The 12,561-nt window shown below is 37.4% G+C and overlaps 1 protein-coding gene across 4 annotated transcripts in view; it reads right to left on the bottom strand.

Annotated features, from left to right (window-relative positions):
• xirp2b (xin actin binding repeat containing 2b) overlaps window positions 1-12,561 on the bottom strand; it is a 134,259-nt gene that overhangs the window by 35,225 nt on the left and 86,473 nt on the right. For 3 of the 4 annotated variants that reach the window (XR_007828419.1, XM_051119185.1, XM_051119186.1), the window contains one exon: window positions 8,853-8,983. Coding sequence is in view for 3 of the 4 variants with exons in the window: in XM_051119185.1 (XP_050975142.1) it covers window positions 8,853-8,983 (131 nt within the window). In the remaining variant the exon portion in view is untranslated. Of the gene's footprint in view, window positions 1-8,852; window positions 8,984-11,371; window positions 11,474-12,561 lie in introns of all 4 variants that reach the window. The other variant, XM_051119188.1, reaches the window with a different exon arrangement.

Genomic DNA, 12,561 nt, shown 5'->3' on the forward strand with positions numbered 1-12,561 from the left:
ACTGTTTTTGCGTGTAAATGGTTCTTGATCTGTGCATATTAGAAGCTAAAAATGCCTTGATGAATTTGTTTCTTGCAAACATGTAGCTTTTTACTTCACATGATGTTAATTGATTAAATGGAGTGGTGTGGATTGCTTGTGGATTATTGTGATGTTTTTACCAGCTGTTTGGACTCTCATTCTGACGGCACCCATTCACTGCAGAGGATCCATTGGTGAGCAAGTGATGTAATGCTACAATTCTCCAAATCTGTTCTGATAAAGAAACAAACTCATCTGCATGCTTGAATGGCCTGAGGGTAAATACATTTTCAACAAGTCTTCATATTCTTTTAAAATTAATTGTTGTACGTAAAAAATGCTTTTTGTGAATACAGTCACAATCTACAATGAGCCTAATTTGCACCAAAAAGAGGCATGTTTATACACTACAGTATTTTCAAAGCAATAAATTGTACTATATACAGCCATGGCCAAAAATATCAGCACTCTTGCAATTCTGTCAGAAAATGCAACACTTCTCTCAGAAAATTGTTCCATTTGCAAATGTTTTGGTATTCCCATGCTTATTGTTTTTGTTTGCACTGCAACAACACAAAAAAACAGAGAAGAAAAGTCAAACTTAATACAATTTTACACAGAACTCAAAAATGGACTGGACAAAATTATTGGTACCTTGTCAAAATTATAAGAAATAATTGCTTTTCAAGCATGTGATGCTCCTGTAATTTGTTTTTAAACACACCTGTGGCAAGTAACAATATAGTTACTTGCAACCAGTTAAAATGGAGAAAAGATGACTGAACCTTTGTGTTGTGTGTCACACTGAGCATGGAGAAAAGAAAGAAGTGTAAAGAGTTGTCTGTGGACTTGTGAGAAAACATTGTGGAAAAACATGGACAGTCTCAAGGCTATGAGTCCATCTCCAGAGATCTTAATGTTCCTGTGTCCACTGACCGCAATATCATCAAGAGGTTTACAGCCCATGGCACTGTAGCTAACCTCCCTGGACGTGGACAGAAGAGCAAAATTAATGATTACAACAAAGAAATTCAAGCTGATCTGCAGACACAGGGTACAACAGTGTCAGCTCGCACTATCCATCGCCATCTGAATGAAAAGAGATGCTATGGTAGGAGACCACTGCTGACACAAAGGCATAAAAAAGCAAGACTGGAGTTTACCAAAACTGTGACAAAACCACAGTCCTTCTGGGAGAACGTACTGTGGACAGATGAGACAAAAGTAGAGCTTTTTGGTAAAGGACATCATGGTACTGTTTACAGAAAAAGAAATGAGGCCTACAAAGAAAAGAACACAGTCCCCACAGTCAAAAGTGGTGGAGGTTCAAAGATGTTTTGGGGCTGCTTTGCTGCTTCTGGCACTGGATGCCTTGACGTGTGAACAGTATCATGAAATCTGATGATTACCAAAGAATTTTGGGGCACAACGTAGTGGTCAGTGTCAGAAAGCTGTCTCCACCACAGGTCATGGATCTTCCAGCAGGACAATGACCCGAAACACACGAAAGCACTCAGAAATGGTTACAAACAAAGCGCTGGAAAGTTCTGAAATGGCCAGCAATGAGTCCAGATCTGAATCCCATCGAATACCTGTGGAGAGATCTCAAAACAGCAGTTGGGAGAAGGCAGCCTTCAAATCTGAATGACCTGGAGCAGTTTGCAAAAGAAGAGTGGTCCAGTAGAGAGGTGTAAGAAACTCATTAATGGTTACAGGAAGTGATTGATTTCAGTTATTTCTTCCAAATGGGGTGCTACCAAATATTAAGTTAAGGGTGCCAATAATTTTGTCCAGTGCATTGTCCACAGTGTTCTGTGTGGAACTGTATTAGATTTGACTTTTCTTCTCTGTTTTTTCTGAGAGAAGGGTTGCATTTTCTGACAGAATTGCAAGGGTGCCGATATTTTTGTCCATGACTCTCTCTCTCGCTCTCTCTCTTTCTATATATTTATTTATTTATTGACTTGTTACAATTTTATTCAGAGCACATATTTCACAAGTCATCATGGCTTAAATCATCTGTCTCATTTAACAGCATGTAATATGGCCTTGTGAAGAGACATCACAGCAATCACCACTATTTCTTTAAATAACACATTGATGCTTTTAACCTATTACTCTAACTAAAAGGAATGTTCCAGAATGTTACCACAAATTAAGCTCTATAAACAACACAACAACATATGACATTTGAAAAAATATAATTTGAACCAGCATTATTTATGTACTATTATGGTAATTATAAATATTTTTGAGTTTTAAGTCATTTTAGGTGCTTTTGTTGTTTTAATTAGTATTTTTTTTAAATACTGTATTTCTTTATAGTTTAAATTAATGGCACGACGAGACAAAAACAATAAACCCATTATAAATTGCTGCATCCAGTGAGGACATAATTACTGATTATAATGACTCATACTGTCTGCTGCATAAACGTAAAACCATGTCTGCATTTGTGATGCACACACTCGAATATTTGCATTGTACTGTTCTGGAACAGTGTTTTAAATATATTGTGTTCTCATTTGGAAGGCCAAACATACATGTAGTAGTAGGCTGCAACAATACTACAGCGAGAATAAAAGTTACATTTGGGCGGCGTTATGCAAATCTTCCCACACAGTGACGTAGATTTGTGGGGGCGTGTTTGAATGAGCTGTTTTAGGAAGGTGTGGCTGAGTTTTAACATTTACAATAAATATCTCTTACTTTAATCTTGGCAACTTTACAGATCTTGTATATGCACAAAACAGCTTGTAACACTCCAAAGACAAAGGAAAATATGAAATCACATCATATGACCCCTTTAATTTTAGTACCTCAGGTTATTTATTTTGAGTTAGTTCCTCTGGACAGACAACATTTCTATTTTCTTGTAATATTTATTTCAAATTCCATTTTTAGGGGTTCAAGCACGTAACGCTGAAACCCTAATCTATTTGTTAAAAAGGTCATGGATGAACGATTTCCACGTAAAACTGATCGTGCAGACCAAATCGTAAGTCGTAGAGACTTGAAACTTGGAGGGATGGTAGTACTCACACCGCCTACAACGTGACTGAGGCTCGCCCCAATCGACCTGACGGGGGCGCTACAGCGATCAACAGTACGAAAACGCTCACAACTCCTAAAATGTCTTATGTCATTGGAATTCTTGGCTGATGCCGATGCAGATTGGAAATTTTTGGTATTTTGCATTTTTTGCAATACCTACTTTTGCAATATAGTCCTAGGTTTTCCACCTGATCAGAACCAACTCACCGTGGCAAAGGGACACCAAAACGTTAGAAGGAGGCAAGGCCACTTTTAGTAAAATGCCTATAACTCCTGAAGAGAATGAGCTATCTTCGCCAAACTCTGCACAATTATGTAGGAACTCAAGCTGAGGTCTCAGGTACAAAATTTCTGTGAGAAATTTGAAAGAAATCGACCACTGGGGGGCGGCATCGCATTTTTTGAGGGCGTAAACGATTGTACATTGCACGTTTTTCTGCACATACATGCAATATTCACATCGTATGATAGACCTCCTCGTCCAAACAACTTTGCCTCTAGAACCACAGCTGTCAATCAAACTGTTTTTTTAATGATTGAGAAGATGTGAAAAACCTAGTCCTATGTTTTTCGCTCAGTCTGGAAAAAAACACAGCAGTGCAATTCTGTGGACTCTCTAGGTAAATAATTATTAAAAACTAAAATTAAAAATTATTGAAATTTACTCTTTATAATGGGGTCCAAATCTAACCAAAAGCCTATAAAGCCTAAACGAAAACTCAAAACTTCACAAAACCCGCTGAACACATACGACAGGTGATTCTAAACAAGCATGCAAAGTTTCAGGGAGATCAGACCACAGTTGGCGCTATAACAGTCATAAATGTTATAAAAACATATTTCTATGGCTTGCTAAATAACATGTAATGTCATTTTCCTTATGCGCTCAAATACCTAAAGCGCTTAAACCCTGGCAATCGTTGCTTGCAGATATATTTTTAATTGTTCTAGTTAACAATAACAACACTGATTTGGACTCGTCCCTCAATTGAGCTTTTTTGTTTGTTGGCTGAATTGTTTACATACAGTCAAAAATGTGGTTACAGTAAAGCCGTTACAGTACTTGTCTTGTATTTTGTATTTTATTCTTGTATTTGACTTGTAAGTGCCTTACTCTATCCGCAATATTTGTTCATTTAAAACACTAAGGGATAAACCAATATTATGCCATCAACTTTATCGGTAGATTTTAACTTGGACTCCCAGAAGCAGTAACTTCTCTGTACTTTTTCCCTTCCTGTAGGGATCTGACCTCCACTGGCACAGAGCGGACGTGCCAATGCTGTTTTTAGCAGCTGGCCAAAAAGAGAGAAAGAGAGCAAGACAGAGAGAATTGGGTTTCTGGAGAGGTGCTGAACTCCCACTGGTCAGCCATCATCACATTTCACTCTCACACTCTGACAAAAGCCACAGAAAACAATGATGTCACTGCACACGCACATGACCTCTCTACTGTGGGGTCCAACGAGGCATTCGGCCCCTCACCTCACTCTGGCTTTGGAGCGTCAAGGACATGAAGTTGTTTCGCGTCATCCAGAGAAGAAAAACGGCATAATGCAAGATTTACCTCATTCGGTGTTAATCTTTTACATTTTGCCAATGAAAAAAAACTAAAAAAAGCTGCTACCTTGACAACGCACTAAATATAACATAATATCCTAAAAAGGCTCTAAAATATGGGAACTTAATTTACCACACATTTACATATTAGCTAATGCTTTACTAATAATCTTATTTTAGAAAATCTGATTTCCACATGGACAGTTTAATGTGTTGATTTCAGTAAAAATGCACTAAAATGTTATTTTGGTTCTTTTTTTGTCAAAGAAAATTTGCCTAAAATGAATATGACATGACAAATAGAGGCTAAATTTAAAGCACATCTATGTCAAAAGAAAAAAAAAAAGAGTTTTAGTGAGTTAAAGAAGCCATATATTCAGTGAATACGAAAACGAATATTTTTAATGTTTTTAAAAAAGAATTCTCTTCTGCTCACCAAGGCTGTATTTGTTTGATCAAAATTCAGTAAAAACACTAAAAACTGAGAAATATTATTCCAATTTTTAAATAACTGTTTTCTATTTGAATATATTCTAAAATATAATTTATGTCTTTGATGCAATGCTGAATTTTCAGTATCATTGCTCCAGTCTTCATATTTTTGAAAGAAGTCTCTTCTGCTCACCAAGGCTGTATTTATTTGATCAAAAATTCAGTAAAAACTGTAAAATTGTGAAATATTATTACATTTATAAATAACTATTTTCTATTTGAATAAATTTTAAAATGTTATTTATTTCTGTGATGCAAAGCTGAATTTTCAGCATCATTGCTCCAGTCTTCATGTTTTTGAAAGAAGTCTCTTCTGCTCACCAAGGCTGTATTTATTTGATCAAAAATTCAGTAAAAACTGTAAAATTGTGAAATATTATTACATTTGTAAATAACTTTTTTCTCTTTGAATAAATTTTAAAATGTAATTTATTTCTGTGATGCAAAGCTGAATTGTCAGCATCATTACTCCAGACTTCAGTAATCCTTCAGAAATCATTCTAATATACTGAAAAAACATTTCTTTTTATCATAAATGTTGAAAACAGTGTGTGTCAGTGTGCTATTTTTTCATATTTCTTTGATGAATAGAAAGGAATAGTATTTATTTGAAATAGAAAGGTTTTGCAACATTATAAATGTGTTTACTGACACTTTTGATCAATTTAACGCACCCCTGCTGAACAAAAGTAATAATGTCTCTCTCAAATGAAAAACTTTTGAACAGTGGTGTATATTATTTTGAAAACAAGCCATTTGGCTTCTCAATCGAATGTTTCTTGTTTTAACAATGTTAAGATGTTTTACTGGAAAACACAAAACAAAAATACTGTTAAGGAAATGATTTTTTCCAGTGCAATACAGGTGATTATGTTCTCCTCAAGGCACCCGAATCAAGGCCACTACTGATGTCACTAAATTCTTTTTCTAAGAAGCCTTTTTTTAGGATATTTCACCAGAACTGCCAGATCCTTGGAGACCTGAGGTTTCTGCATAATGCACTGCTTAGTGAAGTTCACTGCTTGTCTAATTCATTTGGTCTCCCGTTCCGTCCTCATCACTGCGTTTGTCTGTCATTCGTTCTGTCTCTATTACCGCGACGAGGGGCGCAAATCAAACGCACACTGGTTTCTTTTGTGATTTGATGTATCAAGGCAGCAATTACTGTATAAATCAATGAGTTTGGAATTATACATGAATTTGACACGAGTGCTCGGTCCTCACGCAGTGTTTAAACGCAGAACAGTCAGAATTTATCAGCCTTGATCGTTTGCTCTAATGAGACGTTGACATAACAAGTTTGCGTGCTGCACGAGTGCTTCATTTGCCCCATTGAAATGATATTGGCTGATCAATTTGATGGCACTCAGACAGCAGGATGGGAACTGCTGAGTAAATAGCGCTAGTCTTCTCAACAGAAGATCTTCAGACTTGTCTAAATATGACTGATTGCTGATAGTGATGAAGCAAGATCTCTTAAGCCCTGTTTACACCTTGAATTAAAGGGATAGTTCACTCAAAAATGAAAATTTGCTGTTAATTAACTGTCAGGCATATCCAAAAGTGAGTTTTCATTAAGTAACTTCTATGTTGCTTGAGCCAATTTAGTGATCTAGTTCATCTAGTTAAAAGAACCAGTTTTAAAAAATGATTCGCTCGTGAACAGGACATCACACCTGACCGTTTGCTTAAAGAGGTCATCGGATGTCCATTTTCCACAAGTTGATATGATTCTTTAGGGTCTTAATGAAAAGTCCATAACATGCTTTGGTTAAAATTTCTCAATGGTAGTGTAAAAAACACTTTTTTTTACCTTGCCAGAATCAGCTCTGCAAAAATCATCCTGTTCTGGTCAATGTTGCTTTAAATGTTAATGAGCTCTGCTCGCCCCGCCCCTCTCTTCTCTCTGTGGAGTGAAGAGCCTGTTTACTTTAGCCGCATTTCACCGCGTTTAGCCATGAAACTTGCTAACTAGCACATTATTTATGAAAGATTCATAAAATAAATCCTTATAATCACTTTTACTATAAGTGAAGCTGGATCACGAATGATTCGCGTGAACATAGACGTATTTGTTTAGATCGGGAGGCGCATTCCCTTCACAAACAAACGTAATCCACTGCATTTTCAGCCGATTTTCAGCGGCTCAGATGTCGGGAGTAAATGACGACCACTATGTTCATTATTACATCAAACATCTCAATCGCTTAGGAGCCATTCTTGTCTACGTCCCATCGAAAAAATAGTGATCGGACTGTCTAGCTCATTCAGGGCGGATCTAAGGTAAGACGGCCGTGTCAATCAACTATCTTGGGAGCAGCCTCTGTCGGTGTGTCATCATGCAGACAAGATGCTGAGAATGACTTGATTTGAAAAAGGGGAAATTATTTTTACACATTAAATAAAAACCACTGGGTGGATTTTCATCCTTATGGTGGTTGTGTACACACACTGCCAACACACATTTATGTTTTAACAACATGTAAATGTTAACTTTGCAGGCTTTTAGGGCTCTGGATTACAGGTGATAATGTGTTAAATAATAGCCAGTTTCTTGCACAGACTGTTCATTTCACTTCATAAGACCTCAATATATCATCAGGAGCCATGGGTATTAATTTTATGTACTTTGATATGTTTTTTTTATTTTTAAAAACCAGTAACTGTTGACTTGCATTTTACGAATCACCAAGGACCACTCTTTTAGCTAAAAATCTTCTTTGCTGTTTTACTCAAGAAAAACGTCACCTACATCTTGGAAGACCTGAGGGTGAGTAAATTAATAGCAAATTTAAATTTTTGGGTGAACTATATCTTTAAAGGGGTCATCGGATGTCCATTTTCCACAAGTTGAAATGATTCTTTAGGGTCTTAATGAAAAGTCTGTAATATACTTTGGTTAAAAATTCTCAGTGGTAGTATAAAAAAACACCCTTTTTACCTTGCCAAAATCAGCTCTGCAAAAATCATCTCATTCTGGTCGAGGCTGCTTTAAATGCAAATGAGCTTTGCTCGCCCCGCCCCTCTCTTCTCTCTGTGGAGTGACGAGCCTGTTTACTTTAGCCGCATTTAGCCGCGTTTAGCCGCTAAACTTGCTAACTAGCACTTCATTAGGAAAGGCAATTGCAAAGATTCATAAAAAACCCTTATACTCACTTCTGCTGTAAGTGAAGCTGGATCACGAATGATTCGAGCGAACATAGACAGATATATGTAGATTTGGAGGCACATTCCCTTTACAAACAAACTTAATCACCTGCATCTTCAGCAGCTCAGATGTCAGGAGTAAATGACGACCACTGTGCTCATCATTAAATCCAGCAACACAACACCTCAATCACTCAATTATTGTCTAACTTACGTCCCTGCTCCGGCATCAAAACATGTAGGTTGGACTGTTACAACTGATCTCAGACACTAATGTCAGTCAACTATCGCGGGAGTGGCCTTTGTGGGTGTGACGCAACAATGACAGGCATCTGAGAATGGCTCCATTTGATAAAGGGATATTATTTTTACAGATCAATTAAAGACCACTGCATGGATTTTTATCATTATAGGGTAGATTTGTACATACACTGCCAACACACATTAACGTTCAAACAGCATGTAAAAGTGAACTTAGCATCCGATGACCCCTTTAAAATCTGTCTTGTGCAACTCATGAGTCTCTTATGATTGGATCAGTTTTCACCCGTGTATGTGTGTGTGTATGTGAAGAGTACCGAGCTGGAGAAGCCGGTTCTGTCCTGTTTGGAAACCGCCGCCTGGTACACAGCCATGCGGTTCTTCAGCGGGACAGGTTCGGTTTGAGCACTTTCCTCCAGCGTGCCTGTCCTAGATGTTGCGATGCTACCTGCAGGTGGAAAGAAATCAACAGACAAAGCAAACCAATTAGATTTGAGTAGAGTGGCGCCTATCCATGCAAATAAATAAATAAATAAATAAATAAAAATACACTGCTACAGTGTTAGGGTGTCCTGGGTGGTTGCTAGGGTACCGTGTGTGTTTGCTAAATTATCTAAGTGGCTGCAAAGGGGTTGCTTTTAAACCAAACTATGATTCGCACTCACATAAAACAAACTTTGCTACAGAATATCGTATTCATTATCGCAGACGAATAATCACGTGTTAATGAAATAGAAGATATCATTCAGTGATAATGACAGCTGTTTGTGTAGCTTCTCAGTGAACTATGGCTCTGTGTAGTAAATTCTGCTCCATCTGAAAGCATGTGAAAATACCACATTTAATAACACTCCAAACTCACTTCATAACGTCAGTCGAGTGTTTAAAACAACTCCTTCTGTGAGATGATGTGGCTTCCTACACAGAATAAGGCATGCAACATATTTCATAGTATTCTAAGCAGTAATAAAAGCTATGTTGATTAGCACACTGCATTTTTGGTCTACTACAATATTTTGTCGTAGTCGTGTGTTTATTAGTCACACTGAATCAATGAAGCAGTCAAAAGCATTTTTCTCTATATAGTGGACTTCTATGGTGCCCCGCATTTTAAACTTTCAAAATGCAGTTTAAATGCGGCATCAAACGATCCCAAATGCGGTTGTAAACAATCCCAGCTGAGGAAGAAGGGTCTTATCTAGTGAAAAGATTGGTTATTTTCATAAAAATAATACAATTTATATACTTTTTAATGTCAAATGCTTGTCTTGTCTTGCTCTGCCTGAACTGAGTTTTTTCCCAGTTCATGACAGTTAGGGGTATGTCGAACAACTCCCATCTCATGTTCTCCCTCAACTTCAAAATCATCCTATATCGCTGTTTTACCTTTTTTGTTAAGGGTGTTTGATCTTCTTTGCATGTTCACTTTGCATAGACTGGGTCGGTACTTCTGCAGCGATGTAGGATGATTTTGAAATGATTTTTGAAGTTGAGGGAGAAAATACGATTGGAGTTTTTCAACATACCCTAACTGTCTTGAACCAGAATACACAGAGTTTAGGCAGAGCAAGACAAGACGAGCATTTGAGATTAAAAAGTATATAAATTGTATTATTTTTATGAAAATAACTGATCGTTTCGCTAGATAAGACCCTTCTTCCTCGGCTGGGATCGTTTACAACCGCATTTGGGATTGTTTGAAGCCGCATTTAAACTGCATTTTGCAAATTCAAACTTGGGGCACCATATCAGTCCATTATATGGAGAACAATGCTGAAATGCTAAAAACATTATCTGCAAATATTTGTTCTGGAAGTGGACTTCTCCTTTAAGTGGTGATGTAATGCGTCCAACAAATGCACCAATGAATGCTGTTTCCAGGTCCAAGCCTCAACTAATTTCACTTGAGAATACTATCTCAACAGCTGTTTATGAGCACTGTTTAGAGCACTGTTTATACATATTAAACAGTTAAGCTAAACTTTTTCAAACTTACAGTGTACGCTACAGTCTCCGTGCTCACAGCGCCCTCTGACCTTTGGATGGAGATTTACTACTGATCACAGAACCGTGCTTTCCTGACAAGATGCGCACAATAATTGCAGCTTTTGCTTAATTGCAATTGCGATTTCATTTCGATTTATCGTGCAGCCCTACGACATGAGTAACTTTATTTCCCAGTAACGATATATATCAAAACATAGGTTTTTTTTTTCTTTAACTAAGGTCTTATGATAACAATATTTTTGACCATGGAAGTGTCATAATTTTGTCACATGTGTCAATATCACAAAAACAAATTTTAGCCTCAATTTAAAAATGGTTCACTGAAAACAGTAAACAGTCAGAGGTTAAATAAGAATAAAACACTAATTACAAGCAATGGGAGAAAAAAAACAATAGAACAAATAAATAAGAAATGCTACATACACTGCATAATCAAATATATAAATACACTACATATTTTTCACTGTGTAAATTAATTATATATTTTTTCCCATTAAAATTACAAAAGTGATTTAGTCAAGAGCAGTGAGAGATTTCTTTTCGTTTGTTGTTTGATTAGCATGAATGACAGACAGCAGGAATATGAGACTGCTGTCACTTTAAGTGACATATAAGCTCCATCTTTATGTGCATGCGCCTCTCTGACAGTGCTCAGACAGTGTGCGCATATAGCAAAATTAGTTCTATTTCACTGCTGATTGCATTTTAACAACTTAAAATCAATTGTTTTTAAACCGTAATGCTTAAAAACATTACATTTTGTGACCCTGCAGCACATCACATCACGTGAGCATGTAAAAAATCTTGGTTAATTATGTCTATCACCCACCCCTACTGGTTGCTACAGCTTATGTAGCTCCGGTCCTTTTCAGCGCTGTGCTCAATGTCTTCTGTTTTCCGGTTTGTTTTACGTACAGACCCAGGTCAAAACCTGCCATAGAAAAGTAACACCTCTCTTTATCTGTAGCACAACGGTGAAGGATTAAAAGCTTGTTAAGGGTTTTTTCAAACCACAAAGTGTAAATATGAACAATAGTAATAGCAATGCTTGACCTGGCAAACACTAGTGAATTAAACCAGTTCATTAGCGCATGCAAGCAAGATGAACTGCAGGGCGTATTAAAAATGAGTGCTGTGTAATTTATCCCTTGATGAATATATAAATCTGCATTACTATTTGAATGTTTTATCCACAGATTTATAGCTCCTCACTTTGTACAAACAACCCTTAGATTAATGCAGCAGGTTTTTTAGGTGGAACGTGACTTTAAAACTTCAATAAAGACTGATTACAGCAATCTGGGAGTCATACAGCGGCTTCATTAAGACTTTAATTGTGTTGCTCATTAAAAAAAGGAGATGAATTGCTTTATCCATAACAAATGACAGTTCACTAATGACTCGACAATAAAATGACACAACATTCTGCACTCGACAGCCCGGGCTAAATTGAATAATCAGGAATCCTGTTCGGTATTCAGCCGAGCGCCTTACAAGGAGTACATATTCTGGGATGCAGAGCAGATACGGGTTTAATATCGCATGCGACCACAGGTCGTGTTTGCAAAGGTCAAATGGCTGGTCCTACATTTAAAACGGCGAGAGTTTTCATAGCTACCCAGATTGCAATTCTAGCTAAGACAACAGGCTATCCGTCAACGCCGTCTCAAAGGCCAGACACCTCGGAGTCTTTCTGGGATGAAGTCACGCTGTATTTCTAACGAGCCTAAACATAGCCCGAGGTGAGACCTTAATGGGAAAACGAGGGAACTTTCACGACCGAAGCCTTTCTCGCTTCCATCCAGGAACGTCACTGAGATCAATTGCACCGTCAGCCCATCACTAACCCAATTAGACATTGTCGAATATGAAGACGCGTCTCTCTGGCTGCTGTAAAACCTCATTAAGGTAATGAGCTGTTGGCAGCTCGAAACCAGCATCTAATCCCACCCTCAGTGTTAGCGTGTTTATATTGACGTATAGGCAAAGAAAAATGCACTAATGTGGGTGTGCAACTAA

Source organism: Labeo rohita, chromosome 9, assembly GCF_022985175.1.
Source record: "Labeo rohita strain BAU-BD-2019 chromosome 9, IGBB_LRoh.1.0, whole genome shotgun sequence".
Classification (NCBI taxonomy): domain Eukaryota; kingdom Metazoa; phylum Chordata; class Actinopteri; order Cypriniformes; family Cyprinidae; genus Labeo; species Labeo rohita.